General features: G+C 60.8%; 1 protein-coding gene and 1 long non-coding RNA gene across 13 annotated transcripts in view; one reads left to right on the top strand and one right to left on the bottom strand.

Annotated features, from left to right (window-relative positions):
• HIP1R (huntingtin interacting protein 1 related) overlaps positions 1–14,855 on the top strand; it is a 28,206-nt gene extending 13,351 nt beyond the window's left edge. The window contains exons 3-32 of one of the 12 annotated variants that reach the window (XM_036449812.2): positions 2,424–2,566; positions 2,827–2,883; positions 3,888–3,968; positions 4,330–4,406; positions 4,642–4,703; positions 6,714–6,854; positions 7,429–7,486; positions 7,569–7,644; positions 7,788–7,928; positions 8,032–8,093; positions 8,305–8,377; positions 8,490–8,673; positions 8,772–8,860; positions 8,942–9,058; positions 9,163–9,264; positions 9,503–9,697; positions 10,900–11,047; positions 11,153–11,239; positions 11,608–11,715; positions 11,826–11,962; positions 12,146–12,256; positions 12,398–12,528; positions 12,752–12,782; positions 12,891–12,953; positions 13,238–13,338; positions 13,456–13,561; positions 13,686–13,809; positions 13,890–13,951; positions 14,069–14,275; positions 14,530–14,855. In XM_036449812.2, coding sequence (XP_036305705.1) covers positions 2,424–2,566; positions 2,827–2,883; positions 3,888–3,968; positions 4,330–4,406; positions 4,642–4,703; positions 6,714–6,854; positions 7,429–7,486; positions 7,569–7,644; positions 7,788–7,928; positions 8,032–8,093; positions 8,305–8,377; positions 8,490–8,673; positions 8,772–8,860; positions 8,942–9,058; positions 9,163–9,264; positions 9,503–9,697; positions 10,900–11,047; positions 11,153–11,239; positions 11,608–11,715; positions 11,826–11,962; positions 12,146–12,256; positions 12,398–12,528; positions 12,752–12,782; positions 12,891–12,953; positions 13,238–13,338; positions 13,456–13,561; positions 13,686–13,809; positions 13,890–13,951; positions 14,069–14,275; positions 14,530–14,577 — 3,122 coding nt within the window. In that variant the 3' untranslated portion in view covers positions 14,578–14,855. Of the gene's footprint in view, positions 1–2,423; positions 2,567–2,826; positions 2,884–3,887; positions 3,969–4,329; positions 4,407–4,641; positions 4,704–6,713; positions 6,855–7,428; positions 7,487–7,568; positions 7,645–7,787; positions 7,929–8,031; positions 8,094–8,304; positions 8,378–8,489; positions 8,674–8,771; positions 8,861–8,941; positions 9,059–9,162; positions 9,265–9,502; positions 9,698–10,899; positions 11,048–11,152; positions 11,240–11,607; positions 11,716–11,825; positions 11,963–12,145; positions 12,257–12,397; positions 12,529–12,751; positions 12,783–12,890; positions 12,954–13,237; positions 13,353–13,455; positions 13,562–13,685; positions 13,810–13,889; positions 13,952–14,068; positions 14,276–14,529 lie in introns of those variants that run through there. The other 11 variants (XM_036449814.2, XM_036449813.2, XM_036449815.2 and 8 more) reach the window with 11 other exon arrangements.
• LOC118725756 lies at positions 57–15,290 on the bottom strand. Its single transcript, XR_004990102.2, has 3 exons — positions 15,166–15,290; positions 10,878–10,882; positions 57–67 (listed from the first exon to the last, which is right to left on the bottom strand). It is a non-coding gene; the product is annotated as an uncharacterized LOC118725756 (long non-coding RNA).
• Between the last annotated feature and the right edge of the window lie 1,235 nt (positions 15,291–16,525).

The raw sequence follows: 16,525 nt of genomic DNA, 5'->3' as shown, positions 1-16,525 counted from the left end.
GCACGGTGGGAGTGATTTAGTGGCACTGCAGGTGGCTGCTGGGGCATTGTGAGAGATGGGCACATGTCTTCTTGTGTCCTGGCCTGGCAGAGCCTCCTGCCTTGAGCAGCTCCTGTCAGACTCTGAGCCCCATCTCAGGAGCACCATCTATTGTCTTGGACCACTGGGCCTTTTAAATTTGAGGGACATGACCTTGCCCTTTCTCCTTTTTTTTTTCTCTTTATTGATTACGTATGTATCCTTATCCCCCATTGCCTCCTCCCACCCCCCCTTGCTCATGCCCTCACTCCCTGGTGTCTGTGTCCATTGGTTAGGCTCATATGCATGCATACAAGCTGTTTGATTGATCTCTCCCCTTACCCCCACCCTCCCCTACCTTCCCTCTGAGGTTTGAGCATCTCTGTCTCTGGATCTGTTTTTGTACATCAGTTTATGTTGTTCATTACATTCCACAAATGAGTGAGACCATGTGATATTTTTCTTTCTCTGACTGACTTACTTCACTTATCATAATGCTGTCCAGGTCCTTCCATGCTGTTGCAAATGGTAGGAGTTTCTTCTTTTTTACAGCAGCATAGTATTTCATTGTGTAGATGTGCCACAGTTTTTTAATCTACTCATCTGCTGATGCGCACTTAGGCTATTTCCAAATCTTAGCTATTGTAAATTGTGCTGCTATGAACATAGGGGTGCATATATCCTTTCTGATTGGTGTTTCTAGTTCTCTGGATATATTCCTAGAAGTAGGATCACTGGGTCAAATGGGAGTTCCATTTTTAGTTTTTTGAGGAAACTCCATACTGTTCTCCACAGTGGCTACATCAGTCTGCATTCCCACCGGCAGTGCGTGAGGGTTCCTTTTTCTCCTCATCCTCGCCAGCACTTGTCATTTGTTGATTTGTTGATGATAGCCATTCTGACAGGTGTGAGATGGTATCTCCTTGTCATTCTGGTTTGCATCTCTGCGATGATTGGTGACTTTGAGCGTGTTTTCATATCTTTCAAAAAGTATCTATTTAGGTCTGTTGCCCATTTTTGGATTGGGTTATCTTCCTTTTGTTAAGTTGTATGAGTTCCCTGTAAATGTTCAAGATTAAACCCTTATCGGAGATAACATTGGCAAATATGTTCTCCCATGTAGTGGGCTTTCTTGTTGTTTTGTTAATCGTTTGTTTTTTTCCTGTGCAGAGCTTTTTATTTTGATGTAGTCCCATTTGTTTATTTTCTCTTTAGTTTCCACTGCCCTAGGAGCTGTATCAGTGAAGAAATTGCTTCGGCATATGTCAGATTTTTCTGCCTATGGATTCCTCTAGTATTTTTATGGTTTCCCGTCTTATGTTTAAGTCCTTTATCCATTTTGAGTTTATTTTTGTTTATAGTGTAAGATGGTAGTCTAGTTTCTTCCTTTTTTTTTTTTTTTTTCATGTATCTGTCCAATTTTCCCAGCACTATTTATTGAAGAGATTGTCTTGACTCCATTGTATGCTCTTGCATCCTTTGTCAAATATTGAGTATAGTGGTTTAGTTTATTTATGGGTTCTTTATTCTATTCCATTGGTCTATATATCTGTTTCTGTGCCAGTACCAGAAAGTTTTGAGAGCAGTGGCTTTGTAATACAGTTTGACATCTGATATTGAGATTCCTCCTACTTTGTTCTTTCTCAGGATTGCTACAGCCATTCGGGGTCTGTTTTTATTCAGATGAATTTTTGGAGAGTTCGTTCTAGTTCTGTGAAATATGCTGTTGTTATTTTAATGGGAATTGCATTGAATCTGTAGATTGCTTTGGGTAGTATGGACATTTTAATGATGTTGATTCTGCCAATCCAAGAACATGGTATGTGTTCTTTCATCTATTTATATTTTCCTCTATCTCTTTTTTCAGTGTCTTATAGTTTTCTAAGTACAGGTCTTTTACCTCTTTAGTTAGGTTTATTCCTAGGTATCTTAACTTTTTTGGTGCAATGGTAAATGGGATTTAAAAAAAATTTTTTTTTTTTTTTTTTTTTTTTTTTTTTTTAGTTTAAATTCTCACTTGAGATTTTTCCATTGATTTTTAGAGAGACTGGAAAAGAGGGAAAGACAGAGAGAAATATTGATGTGAGAGAAACCCATCGATCGGTTGCCTACTGCATGCGCCCTTACCAGGGCTTGGGACAGGAAGGAGCCTGCAACTATGGTACATGCCCTTGATCAGACTTGAACCCAGGACCTTTCAGTCTGCAGGCCGACGCTCTAGCCACTGAGACAAACCAGCTAAGGCATTGCCCTTTTTCTTCACCTTTGCTGAGCTCTTTGTGAACCGTGGTGGGTGGGGGAGGGATGTGGGGAGGGGCTCAGTGGCTGTGGGATGGGTGTCTCCAAGTGCCCCGGCCTCCCCCACGCTGGTCTCTGCATGCTGCACTTGGCCTTGACTCTGCTAGGCATCATTCTGGGCACTCACCACGAGAAGGGGGCCTTCACCTTCTGGTCCTATGCCATCGGCCTGCCGCTTCCCAGCAGCTCCATCCTCAGCTGGAAATTCTGCCATGTCCTCCACAAGGTCCTTCGAGATGGGCACCCCAACGTGAGTAGCCGCTGTCCACTGGTCCCCAGAGGGTCTTCTGTTGCAGCCACTGTGCTTCTTCGGGCAGCGGGAGGCTGGGCCTGTCTGCTGGTGCCCAGGGGAGGCAGGGCAGTGTCCCTTTGAAATGAGAGACTGTCCCGCTGCCCTCCTGCCCATTCCCAGCCTCGCCTTCAGCGTGCCGCCAGCATGGGTCAGTGTGTTGGGCCCCTCCTGCCAGTCCTGGATTCTCCAGCCTCCCCCCTCGTCCCCCTGTGCTGCAGGTCCTGCATGACTGCCAGCGGTACCGGAGCAACATCCGGGAGATTGGGGAGCTCTGGGTAGGTGTGGAGGCGAGCTTGGTGGCCTCAGTCCCTCACCCTCCACAGAGTCCAGCTGGGGGCCTGCGTGGCGTTGGAGTCCTCAGCCCTCGGGGCGGAGCAGCAGGGCCCTGTGACGTGCCTTTCTTCACGTTCTCACAGTAGAAGTTAGAGTGATGCTTTCTGGGGGAACAGTGGGGGCGTTGCAGCCTTGCTGAGAAGGTCGGTACAGGAAGTGCCAAAGGCATGACGAGGCGCCTCCAGCCCTTGGGGCCCTGAGTCGGGAAACGCAGCAGTGCCCGTTTCTGGGCGGGTGTGGTGGTGGTTAGAGCCTGTGGGAGGGGCAGGCTCCTGGGCCCCAGACTGGCTGCTTTAGAATCTCGGAGCGGAATCGGTGTACTCCGGAAGCTCCCAGGAGATTCTGAGAGCCCGGGAGCCTGTCATCTAGGTCCCCGCCTGCGCCCTCCAGAACGGGAGGTGGGGGGGAGGAGCCTCTGGCCTCTGGCCCCTGGGAGCAATGCCAGGGCCCCGCCTGGCAGGGCGCCTGGAGCCGGGGCCGCAGGAGCCGGGCCGCTGTGTTTCCCGACGTCGGGGACACGGCAGCAGGGGGCCATGGCAGACCACGTCCAGCCGGCGTGGCCACGGGGAGGCAGTGTTAGGAGGCACCTGGGCGGATGTGGACACGGCCTGTTGGAGTGTGCCTCCCGGGCTGCCGCAAGCATTTTAATAAAGTATCTCAACCCAGAACTGGCCTGCTGCCTGGACAAGGAGTATGATTAAAAAAACAAAATGAGAGAGCTTTCGACAAGGGCATTGCGGAGGTACCCAGGAGAAGAGTCAGTGGCCTCTGGCTGGCTAATGTTTGTTGAGTGAATAAGTGGTTGGTGGGTGAAGGAGAGACACTTGGCCGTCACCTGGTGTCGTCCCACCTCAGGTCCTGGTCTGCCCCGTGCCGTGCCAGGGCCTGTGGGACTCTCGGGCACCGTCCTGGGCAGTGGGCGCTGATCCAGTCCCTCCCTCCGCAGGGCCATTTGCACGATCGGTACGGACAGCTGGTCAATGTTTACACCAAGCTCCTGCTGACCAAGATCTCCTTCCACCTTAAGGTGGTGTCCTCGGGAGGGTTGTGGGCGGAGGGGCCTGGGCTTTCCTTCCTGGTGTCCTGGGGCCCAGCGGAGGGCGGGCCCTGTTCTGTCCCAGCCTGATCCGCGGGGACACGGGATGCGGGTTCGCTTTCTGCGGACACTGGAGGTGGTCTTGGCCTGGCCCTTGGGTCTGGCAGCCTCTTCGCCCTCGCTGGAGGTGCCCGTCTCTGTCCCTGGTCTCCGGCCCCTCGCAGTCCCTCCTCAGCCAGCACCCAGGGCCGAGGGCGGCTCCGCAGGTCGGGGCTTCTCCAGCCTCTTCCCCTCCCTCAGAAGTTAGAGCTGGTTCTGGGCCTGCTGGTGAGTAGGGGTGTCCCCTCTGCAGCACCCCCAGTTTCCTGCAGGCCTCGAGGTGTCAGATGAGGTGTTGGAGAAGGCAGCTGGGACTGACATCAACGACATGTGAGTCTCTCCAGAGGTGGCGTGGCCTGGCACCGTTTCCTCTCTCTGTCTCTAAAGTCTCCAGGTTCCCACGTGTCAGTGGCTCTCTGGGGCCAAAGGCGATGGGATGTGTGTGGAATCGGGTGTTTTGGCTGAAGGGCCGTTGTGCTGTGCAGGACGTGTTGATGAACTGTGGAGGGGTCTGCCAGGGGCGTGCCCCCTACCACTCTCTCTCAGCCCTCCCGCCTCCCCACAGCTTCCAGCTCACCGTGGAGATGTTCGATTACATGGACTGCGAGCTGAAACTGTCCGAATCAGGTGAGCCGGAGGGATCGGGTGTGGGAACCTGGAGACTTTAGGAACCAGAGGTGCCTCTGTGAGCTAGACTAGACTGACTTCCCATTCCTGCGTGCACTGCCCCAGGGGCCCATCCAGGACTGCAGCCACCTCTCCCACTACACGGCCAAGCTCCCGTTCAGGCTGCCCTCCTGTGAGCCCCACCGCCCCGGTCCCAAGCGCGGCCCCTGAGGTCCAGCCAGAGCCCCAGGGGCTTATGTGGACTGGCATGTCCTGGATCAGAGATGAGAAGTCGAGAAGTTAATTAGGAGTAGCAATGATAAGCTCTTTACCTATTAACATCAATGACATACTCGTTATAAAAAAAACAAAAAACACAACCTATTTTTCTTGCTTATTTGTTGTTGTTAATTTTGGGGATAGTTCCAGGGGCCGGTGTGAGATTGCTGTTCCTGCCACCTCCTGAACCCGTTCCGGTTCAGGCCAGGGTGGGCAGGGCGGCCCACCAGGAGCTGCATCTGCCGGGTCCGAGCTTAGGCTCCGGCCTCAGAGTTAGTCTGGGTCACCCTGCCCGTTTGCTGCTGTAAAAGGCCCCTGCGTCGTGCTGGCTTCCCCGCCAGGGACCGGCGGCCTCCGGACAGGAAGCCGGGTCCCCTTCCCGGCCGCAGAGGTGCTTGTGGCCGCAGCTTCAGAATGACGTGTGGGTGACTCATGCTTCTCACCGAGAGGAGAAGCAAATGCCTTTTTAAGGAAAAGTCAGAGTTGGGAAGAGGTGTGTCTGGGCAGCCTCCTGGCATCCCGGTCTGGGTGGGCCTGTGGGCAGCTTGGCGTTGAACCTCATGCCCAGGAGGGTGGCGCTGCCCAGGACCCAACTAGGGCAGGTGTCCAGGCCATGGCTGCAGCCTGGACCCTGGCAGAAATGTCATGTGGGGGCCGAGTCCTGCGGTCCTTACCCTGTGCTGCTCCTGGCCGGGGTGGGGCTGAGTGTGGGCAGGGCAGGGTCCCCACAGGGAAGGTGGAGAACGCCCAGAGATGGGCCCCCGGGTCAGTGATGTCTTAATGAAGCAGAGAAGGGCATCCTGGCAGCATCTCCTGGAGGGGGTGCAGGGGCCGTGCCCGCCTGGAGGCTGCTCCTTGCTGCTTGTTCATAGCAGCCGGAGACGGGGCGTCCTGAGGGACCCCTCAGGGGAGAAATGGCTGTGTCTCAAAAAAACCCCAAAATAGAACTTCACGGTATTCTCAGTTTTTACAAAGAAAATGTACTTGACATGGCATTAAAAGTTATGTTTTAAAAAGGCGAGGGACAGCACTGGCTCCTGCCTTCTCGTCCCCTCCTCCTGGGCATTCTCGTGTCGCATGGAGGCTCGCCAATGGTCCCAGCCCAGGCGAGGTGACAGGAGGACTCCGAGCTGGGGCCCGCCCGTCTGGAGCTGTCCCGGCCCGGGTCCCCTGTGGCCGCCCTGGCGGCTCTCGGCCCTGGCGGGCTGCCTACTTGTCTCTGCCCAGAGCAGAGGCTGGGGGTGGGCAGCCCCATGTTTGTCCTCGTCCCTCCTACTTGGACGGTCTGGTGAAAGGCCTGATTGTCAGGGTCCAGGGAGGCTGGCCCTGGGCACAAGTTTGGGGTCACGGTTTACAGCGCCGGTCCTGACGGCTGCTGCAGCTGCCCCGGGCACCGTGCGGCTCTCGGGAAGGCCTGGCCAGGCTGAGTGGATCCCATCGGCCTGACCTTGTCACCTGGTTTGGGGAGCACTGCCCTCCGTCTGCAGCAGCCACAGCGCACGGGCTCCCACTGTGTCTGAGGGACGGAGTCTCACTGCCCGGCGGGAGTGGGAAAGCCAGGCTCCAGGACGGCAGCTCCCAGGCTTCTGTGAGGAACCCATGAGCCTCTCCACACCTCGCTGTCACTAGGCTCCAGTCAGCTCTGCCCGCGTCTCCCAGCTCCCCGTGCTCACGCTCCTCCCTCCCTCCCTCCCTCTCTCTCTCTCTCTCTCTCTCTCTCTCTCTCTCTCTCTCTCTCTCTCTCTCTCTCAGTTTTTCGGCAGCTCAACACAGCCATTGCCGTGTCCCAGATGTCCTCAGGCCAGTGCCGCCTGGCCCCCCTCATCCAGGTCATCCAGGACTGCAGCCACCTCTACCACTACACAGTCAAGCTCATGTTCAGGCTGCACTCCTGTGAGTCCCACGGACCCTGAGGTCCAGCCTGAGCCCCAGGGGGCTTACTTACATGCACTGGCATGTACTGGGTCAGAGATAAGAAGTTAGAAGTAGCAATGATTAGTTCATTACCCATGCACACAAATTATGTATTTGTTATGAAAAATCCCCATTTTCCAAAGCGAACACTGAGAGAAAAGCGGTGCAGTTGACGTGTACGCGGTCTCTCGGACGCCTGGCCTCAGCAGCCCCTCGCTGCCCCTGCGGCCGTCACTGCTAGTGTCTCCGTGGGGTTCCCCACTTGGACAGCGCTGGCCTGGGCATAGGAGCCATTCGAGTCCCAGACCAGGGCAAACGAGTCTAAAGAAACGTCACTGTGCCTCCGGAGCTGTTTGCGTGGCCGTGGGACCGCCCTGTCCCCTCACCTCTCTGCCCTCCGTGGTGGGGACGTGGCCGGGTGGCAGTGATCGCTCTAATCCATGGCGGCTAGTGGAAGGGGGAGGAACAGGCAGCGGAAGGGAAGGGGGAATGTGAAGTCTCCGCAGCCAGAGTGGCGAGCAGAGGTGAAGGTCATCAAACCTGTTCCGCCCAGGTCTCCCGGCAGACACGCTGCAAGGCCACAGGGACCGCTTCCACGAGCAGTTTCACAGGTACCACAGGCAGGGCGCGGGCGTCTGCGGGCCTGGGCTGCCAGGGGCAGGCTCCCCCCCTGACCCCGGTGTGTCCCCACAGCCTCAGGAACTTCTTCCGCAGAGCGTCCGACATGCTCTACTTCAAGCGCCTCATCCAGATCCCCCGGCTGCCCGAGGTGCCTGCCCTGCTTTCCGCGCTGGGGTCGGGGCCCTTGGACGAACCCGGGTGCCTAGCAGGCCCATGTGGGCTCTGGGGATGGCCAGGGAAGGCTCCCGGGGGAGGGGCACACTAAGCAGCTCTCACCTGTGGTCCTTGCAGGGACCCCCCAACTTCCTGCGGGCCTCGGCGCTGGCTGAGCACATCAAGCCGGTGGTGGTGATCCCCGAGGAGGCCCCCGAGGACGAGGAGCCCGAGAACCTCATTGAGATCAGCACGGGCCCCCCCGCCGGGGAGCCAGCAGTGAGTGGCCCCCTCTTCCTGAGGGGGTTTGGGGTGGTTGGGCCTCCCTCCGCTCCCTCCTTCTGGCCTGGAGGGTGGGGGTCACTGTGCTTTGCTGTGGCAGGTGGTGGCCGACCTCTTTGACCAGACGTTTGGACCCCCCAATGGCTCCATGAAGGACGACAGGTGAGGCCTGGGACACGGGGGCGGGCTGGCAGGGGCCTCCATGGAGCTGTGGTCAGGAGAGGCCACAGGCGGGGGATGTGAACTGGAGACACCGAGATCCCCAGGGGCCGCTGACGAGACCACAGATCCTGTGATGAACTGGCGGCCTGAACTTGAACACCAGGACCGCTCGGGCCTCAGAAAACCCTGCCTGCCCCACCTCTGTCCCCAGGGACCTCCAGATCGAGACCTTGAAGAGAGAGGTGGAGACACTGCGGGCCGAGCTGGAGAAGATCAAGCTGGAGGTGAGGAGACGTGGGCCCAGGGGGCCTCAGGCTGTGCGACTGCACCCAGCACCGCCTGCGGCCCGGACAGCCTCAGTCCATGCCCACGTCCCCTTCCTTCCTCCCACCGCAGGCCCAGCGGTACATCTCCCAGCTGAAGGGCCAGGTGAACACGCTGGAGGCCGAGCTGGAGGAGCAGCGGAAGCAGAAGCAGAAGGCGCTGGTGGACAACGAGCAGCTCCGCCACGAGCTGGCCCAGCTGCGGGCAGCCCAGCTGGAGGGCCAGCGGAACCAGGGCCTGCGCGAAGAGGCCGAGAGTGCGTGGCCGGGCCGGGTGGCCGAGCCCAGGGGAGGGTCCGGTCCCCAGTGGGCGGCCTCCGCCGAGCTGGGGTCACAGCCTCACCTCTCCCCGCAGAGAAGGCCAGTGTCACAGAGGCGCGCTACACCAAGCTGAAGGAGCAGCACAGCAAGCTCATCGCCACGCACGCTGAGCTGCTCAGGAAGGTGGGACCTGTGTGCAGGCAACTGGCGGGAGGCGGGAGGCCCAGCGGTGGCAGAGCGTGAGCCCATCCCCTGTCCACGCAGAATGCAGACACGGCCAAGCAGCTGACGGCCAAGCAGCAGAACCAGGAGGAGGTGGCACGAGTGAAGGAGCAACTGGCGTTCCAGATGGAGCAGGTGAAGCGGGAGTCCGAGATGAAGGTGCGTCATGTGCACAGGCCCTGGCTCTGGAGCCCCCGGCACCACGTCCCCGTGACACCCTGTCCCCGTGACACTGCCCCCGTGACACACTGTTCCCGCCCCAGCTGGAGGAGCAGAGTGACCAGCTAGAGAAGCTCAGGAGGGAGCTGGAGGCCAAGTCCGGGGAGCTGGTGCGCGTGCAGCAGGACCTGAGCCGCACGGAGCAGGTGAGCTGCTGGCCGGGGAGGCCCCCAGGTCGGGTGGGACAGGCGTCAGGGTTCGCTTCCCCGTGAGCTGGGCCAGCCTGGCCTGTGCTGTGACCCAGCACGCAGGGAACACACAGGTCATGGGCCCTGGCCTTCCAGAAGCTCGCGTCTCTGGGCACGGTGAAGACTGTGAACTTGGGTGGGATGGGTGTGAGGGGGGCGGGCCCTGGCAGCCCTGCCCACCGCCTGGTGTTCACAGAGCGGGTCGGAGCTGAGCTTGCGGCTGGACGTGCTGAGCGCAGAGAAGGAGGCGCTGAGCAGTGCGGTGCGGCAGCAGGAGGCCGCCCTGCAGGCCGCCCAGAGCCTGGTGCAGGAGAAGGAGGCCCTGCTCGGCCAGGAGCAGCAGCACCACGCCCAGGAGAGGGCCGAGCTGCAGGGGCGGCTGGCAGACAAGGTAGGGTGCCTCCCCCGCCCCGGGTGACAGCGGCTCGAGACCGTCACACCCACAGCCCCACCCCGAGCGTGGACGAGCCAGTGAATCCCTGTGCTCACCGGGCTGTGCTCTCATCCGGTGCCTCCCGGACATGTTCACCTCCAAGGAGAGCCCCTCCCAGCCCCTGGCACCTCTAGTCAGCTCTGTCTCTCCATGTGCCCGTTCTGGACTCCATGGAAACGGAGTCGCACAGCCCGGCTGGCTGCTTCCCGCAGCGGGTTTTCAGGGTCACCTGTCTCAGCACTCCTCCTCTGCATGGCCCAGGGGCAGGCTGCCGTGCGGAGGGACCGCATGTTGCTTATCCGTCGTCAGCTGATGGACACTTGGGTGGTTTTCACTTTCTGGTTATTGTGAAAGATGCTGCCGTGAACATTTGTGTTCAAGGTTTTGTGTGGCCGTGTTTTTATTTCTCTTTCCTATGTAACTACGAGTGGATTCTCTGGGTCACATGGTAACTTTAACTTTTGAGGAGCTACCAGTGTTTCCAAAGCAGCTGCACCATTTTCCATTCCCACTGGGAGTGCACGAGGGTTCCAGTTTCCCCACATCCTCACCAGCACTTGTTATGTGTCTTGGTAGCCATCCTAATGGGTTCAAATGGTACTTCATTGTGGTTTTTGTTTGTTTTTGTGATTGCTTTTAAATGTTTTTTGTTTTTGTTTTTTTATTAATTGGGATTTAGAGAGAGAGGAAGGGACGGTTAGAGAGATAGAAACATCAAGGAGAGAGAAACATTGATTGATTGGCTCCTTCGTGCACGCTCCTATTGGGGATCGAGCCCACAATCTGGGCACGTGCCCTGACCTGGCATTGAACCAGTGACCTCTTAGTTCATGGGTTGATGCTCAACCATTGAGCCACACTGGACAGGCCTCATTCTCATTGTGGTTTTGATGTGTGTGTTCCTGATGGCAAATGACATGGAGCGTTTATTGTGTTCCTTCCATTTTCATATCTTGGGAGAAATGTCTGTTCAGATCCTTTGCCTACTTTTTGGCAGGTGTTTGTCTTTCTACTCCTGAGCTGTCCAGCACACTCTTAGAGGGGCCCCATCCTGGGGGTGGAGCTGGGCCTGTCCTCTGACTCCCCCCAGCGGGGTCTGGGCTGGTCCTGTGAGGCTGCGCCTGGGCAGGGCCTCCACGCTGCCTCCTCGCCTCCCCCAGGAGTCCCGGGAGCAGGGGCTGCAGCAGAGGCTCCTGGACGAGCAGTTGGAGGTGCTGCGGCGCTCCGCCGCCGAGGCCGAGCGCATCCTGCAGGACGCCGTGGGCACGCTGGACGACCCCCTGCACCTGCGCTGCACCAGCTCCCCGGGTAGGGCTCCGGCCGGGCACTCGGCCACCCTCCCTCCTGACCAGCTGGCAGGGCGGTGTCCCTGCCCTGAGGTCTGCCCCTCACCCCTCCTCCCTTTGCTTGCAGACTACCTAGTGAGCAGGGCCCAGGCGGCCCTGGACGCCGTGAGCGCCCTGGAGACGGGCCACACCCAGTACCTGGCCTCCAGGTCAGGTGAGTGCAGGGCAGGACTGGCAGGGGGAGGCCTGGGCACTGGGTGCTGGTTCCGCCAGCCCTGGCTGCCTCTTGCCTTCGGGAGGTTTCCCCCATCGGGTGCCTCTTCAGAAAGCTGAGCAGGTGCCCCCAACATGCCCACCTGGGCGCCCTGCCCCGCAGGCCTGGGTCACAGAGCTGGGTTAGGTTCCCGCTCTGTTTCCCAGCTGCATGACCTTCGCCTCGTACTTCTCCCCTCTGAGCCCTCCTCATCCGGGGGCTGGCCGCGGCACCTGTCTGGAGCTTGCTGGGCAGAGGGCATGGCGCCTGCTCTCAGGACTCGCTCCGTGGCAGCAGCATCAGGGTCTCGTTCCTCTCCTTGCCCACAGATGCTTCTGCCCTGGTGGCGGCCCTGACCCAGTTCTCCCACCTGGCTGCCGACACCATCATCAACGGCAGTGCCACCTCTCACCTGGCCCCCACCGACCCTGCCGACCGTAAGTGGTTCTCGTGGTGGCCCGGGGAGGCGGGAGCCTGCAGACAGGTCCTGCTGTCAGACTCCTCCCAGGTCCTCGGGCACGGCTCCCCTGACAGCCCTCTCCCCCAGGCCTGACGGACGCCTGCCGTGAGTGTGGGGCCCGGGCGCTGGAGCTCATGGGGCAGCTGCAGGACCGGCAGGCTGTGCAGCAGGCCCAGCCCGACTGCGTGCGGGGACCCCTGCAGGGCATCCTCCAGCTGGGCCAGGTGCCGGGTGGGCTGGGCTCTGGTGGGGCAGGGGGTCGGGTTGAACGTGGGTCCCCAGCGTTTCTGCACTTTCTCCAGTTGGGCTGACGGGGTGCTTGGGGACAGCACGAGTCCTGCCCGGGCTCCCTGTGGAGCGGTTGGGGTGGAATCCACCCCTGAGCCCTGGGTGCCCTCCTCCCCCAGGAGCTGAAGCCCAAGAGCCTGGACGTGCGTCAGGAGGAGCTGGGGGCCCTGGTGGACAAGGAGATGGCAGCCACGTCCTCGGCCATCGAGGAGGCCGTGCGGAGGATCGAGGTAGGGCCGGTGCCGTCCTGCGGACCCGGCGGGCGCTGAGAGGCTGCGCCCCTCTGCCAGGGACAGGCGGCCTGTGCAGGGCTGGACCGGGAGGCAGCCCTGGGGTGGCGCCCTGAGCCCAGCCCAGCCCTCCCGGTGCTGCGGCTGCCCCAGCGGCCCCTTCCTCCCCTGCTGCCTCCTCCCAGCCGGCTCACGGCTCTGTCCTTGGTGCAGGACATGATGAACCAGGCCCGCCACGCCAGCTCGGGGGTGAAGCTGGAGGTGAACGAGAGGTGAGCCCACTTCCCCCCAGGCCCGGGGCGAAGCAGGGTGCCACACCAGTTAGGAGGGCAGCCCCCCGCCAGCGGTCTGCCCTCCTAACTGCCCGCTTTCCAAAGCACGGGGATGAGCAGCGCACCCCGCCCTGCGGGCCCCCTCACTCCCCAACCCCCTGTGGCTTCCTGGCCACACTACAGCAGCTCTCCTCCTCCCTCTCCCCACCCCTCCAACCCACAGGATCCTCAACTCCTGCACAGACCTCATGAAGGTGAGCAGCCGCCGGGGCCCCGGGGGCGGGCCCTGTGGCCGGGGCCCCGGGGGCGGGCTGCAGCTGAGAGGGCTGCCCCAAGTGTGACATAAGTCTTGGTCTTGGCAGGCCATCCGGCTCCTGGTGACCACATCCACCAGCCTGCAGAAGGAGATTGTGGAGAGCGGCAGGGTGAGCTGGGCTTTTGGGGTGAGGGTGGGGATGGGGGGTACACAGCTACTCCTGAAGGGCCACCACTCCAGCGCCCTTCCCCTCCCAGGCCACAGGGCTCCTTTGGGCAGAGAATCTGAAGGGTGCAGTGATGAGGACACCCCCCCACCCCCCCACCCCCCCGTGTGCACACCTGCCTGAGAGTCAGCTGAAACCCCCCCCAGCTCAGAGAAGGGCCCTGGGGAGCATCCCTTGCCACCCGCGATGTCATTGACTGGTCTGCCCTTCCCTCTTGTCGCCACTAGGGGGCAGCCACGCAGCAGGAATTTTACGCCAAGAACTCCAGGTGGACTGAAGGCCTCATCTCCGCCTCCAAGGCCGTGGGCTGGGGAGCCACGCAGCTGGTGTATGTCGCCCCAGGTGGGGGGCAGCAGGGGTGTGGTGCCCAGGGCCTGAGGAGGGAATGTGGGGGGTCCCAGTGTCCAGGTGTTGGAGACCCAGGCCCTGCCCGCTCTGCCCCCAGGGAGTCGGCTGACAAGGTGGTGCTTCACACGGGCAAGTATGAAGAGCTCATCGTCTGCTCCCACGAGATCGCGGCCAGCACGGCCCAGCTGGTGGCAGCCTCCAAGGTGAGGCTCTGCCCGGCCGGGCCTCTGCTCAGGTCCCCCCTCCTGGCTGCGATGGAGGCACCGCACGTGCCAGGAGAGCTCGGGGTGGGGGGTCCCATCCTGACCCACCCCCACGCTCCCCCAGGTGAAGGCCAACAAGGACAGCCGCCACCTGAGCCGCCTGCAGGAGTGCTCCCGCACCGTCAACGTGATGGCCGCCAACGTGGTGGCCTCCACCAAGTCAGGCCAGGAGCAGATCGAAGACAGAGGTGATGGCTGGGGGCCTGGGGGCAGGGTTGTGGGGTTGTGGGGGCCGGGGCCCAGGCACTTACCCTGACTCTGGTCACAGACACCATGGACTTCTCCGGCATGTCCCTCATCAAGCTGAAGAAGCAGGAGATGGAGACCCAGGTAGGTGCTGTGCCAACCCCACAGCCACCCCACTTCCTGGGGGCTTGGGCAGCCTCCACGCCTGTCCCTCCCCGGGGCTGAGCTGCCATGGGTCTGCTGAGTGGTGCTCGCCGGCAGGTTCGGGTCCTGGAGCTGGAGAAGACGCTGGAGGCGGAGCGTGTGCGGCTGGGGGAGCTTCGGAAGCAACACTACGCGCTGGCCGTGGGGGTGGGGACGCCCGGAGAGGAGGAGCCCGGCCAGCCCAGCCCTGCCCCGCACAGCGGGAGCTCCAGGAAGCCGCCCCTGGCCCAGAAGCCCAGTGTGGTCCCCAGGCAGGACCATCAGGTAGGGCCGCCAGGCGTCAGAGTTGGGATGGGGGGCCCTGGAGGGTGCTGCCGGCCTCTTGCTTCCGGTCTGTGGACGGGGGATTGGGAAGGTCAGAAAACGCTGACCAGCAGGAGCAAAATGCTGACCCAGCAACATGGGCTCGGCTCACTCAAGAGGAAGATGTAGGGGCTGAGGAGACAAGGGTGCGGGGGGCCTGGCGGTAATGTGCCCCTTGCAATGTCCAGTGAGCACCTCAACTTTGACCCCTGCAGCTGGACAAAAAGGATGGCGTCTGCCCCACTCAACTCATGAACTCCTAGAGGGTCCGGCGGGAGCCTGGCAGGCGGCCTGGCCTCGCGTGGCTACCGTGACTCGGCTAAGGAGGCATTGAGGGCGCGGCACGCACACCAGGTGCCCGGGCTGCCCATGGCCTGGATCAGTGTCCGCGAGGCCCCGCCCTTGCTGAGCCCGTGGCTCTGGGCCAAGGGGCTGGCAGGGCAGTTCTGGACGTGAGTGTCTGCCATGGGACCAAGAGCACCCGGCTCAGCAGGCCGGAGCCACGGTTCAGGAAATACAGACATTTGTATGTTCGCAGCTAGAGCTTCGCCTTGTGAGTTTGTATTCGGCGCCCTGGGAGCAGGGCCGTGGGTGGGGTGGGGTGGGCAGGGCAGGGCCTCCCCTGCCTTTTGGGCTCGGGGTCTGCGGTGAGCGGCGAACAGAACACGGTGCTGGCTGTCGGGACTGCGTGAGTCATCCCTGGTGTGCGGTCTCCGTGGAGACTGGACAAAGCAGGACCGGGGCAGCACCCTTTCTCCTCGGACCTCGCACTAGGGCAGCAGTGACGGTTCTGGGGAGAGGTGGCCGGGTCTGCTGCGGGCCAGGCAGGGCCGAGAACCCCATGCCTGTACCCTCGCCCCTGGCGTCTGTTCCTGCTGAAATCTGGTGGCCGCCCGCTTCCTTTTTCATTCCCATCCAGCTGCCCCTGCCCTGGAGGCCCAGCTCGGCTCTCCCCGATGCCCACCTCCACCTCCCGCGACGCAAGGTTCCCAGCTCAGCCGGAAAGAGCCGAGCCCTGCCCGCCGTCCTCCCGACCGAGGGAGCCTCGTGCTCCGCAGCAGAGGCAGCCCCTCCGCCGTGCGGAGGCCCAGCACGCCCCCTGCCCCTGGGGGGGGCTGGAAAGAATGCACTGCTGAGACCCCTTGGGGAGTGGGTGGGGCCCTGCGAGGACCACCCCCTGCGTCCAGTACCCACTGTGTCGGGTTGAGCACAAGGACCAGTTCTGGGCGTGGAGTTGTTTCCTTGTATTGGGGTCCGACTGGCAATAAAATGCACTTTGACTGTGGTCGCTGCCCCTGAGGGGCTGTGCCGGGCTGTTTGTTTCTCCGGGGCCAGGAGCTGGGCTGGGACTCACTTAGTTCCTGCAGGTGACTACGGCACTCGGAGCCACAGCAGCCCCGGCTGGAGCTGCTGCTGCCGCCAGGTGTCACGGAGGTGTTTCTCCAGGAAGTTTGCCAGTGGAGGCCTGGGCGCCTGTGTGGTGAGTGGTGGTTTCGGGCTTTTCTCCCCGCCCCCAGGCCACCTCCAAAGCAGGGCCCAGCCCCCATGGCTCTTACTCCCCTCCCCCAGCCCACAGCTGGTTCCCAGGAGGGCCCTGGGGAGAGGGAAGGCTCCTGGCCGCCTGCCTTGGCCTCAGATCAAGCATCTGGAACAAAAGGACAGTGCGGGTCGGGGGTGGGGAGGGTGTCAGTGTGGGTGGCTCCTGCCCAGCTGGCAGAACTCCTACCGTGTGGCCTTGGACACGTGTCCACTCCTGTCCCCAGGGTGACTGAGGTCCAGGTGGGTCAGTGCTTTGAAAATGTCTCTGTAAACAGGAAGGGGCCCCTGCCTGATCTTTTGTGGGGTTATTTTGCTTTGGCAAAAAAAAATGTACTGAGCACCTTTGCTGTGCCAAACGGCATGCCAGGTACAGGAGACACAGCAGCAGACAAGACATCAACCTCACGGAGCTTGTCTGGCAAGGAGGGGCGGGTGCCCTGGTGAGGGCACATTTGTGGTGTCCATGGGGCTCCCTCCCTGGACAGCCATGGACTCACTTGAGTCCCAGTTGTGCCTTTCCAGCTCGTGTCCGGGAGGGAGCCGGGAAGTCTGAGCTGAAGCCTCTTCCTGTCTGAGGTGCAGACACAGCACCCACTGGGTGGGAGTGCTGAGGAGTGGGGAGACCATGCATGTCACCGCCTAGGGGCTGCCTGGCACTCAGTAGATGTTAGC

The sequence above is a fragment of the Pipistrellus kuhlii genome, unplaced genomic scaffold (genome assembly GCF_014108245.1).
Source record: "Pipistrellus kuhlii isolate mPipKuh1 unplaced genomic scaffold, mPipKuh1.p scaffold_m20_p_20, whole genome shotgun sequence".
Classification (NCBI taxonomy): Eukaryota; Metazoa; Chordata; class Mammalia; order Chiroptera; family Vespertilionidae; genus Pipistrellus; species Pipistrellus kuhlii.
This window is presented reverse-complemented; position numbering and strand designations above follow the sequence as displayed.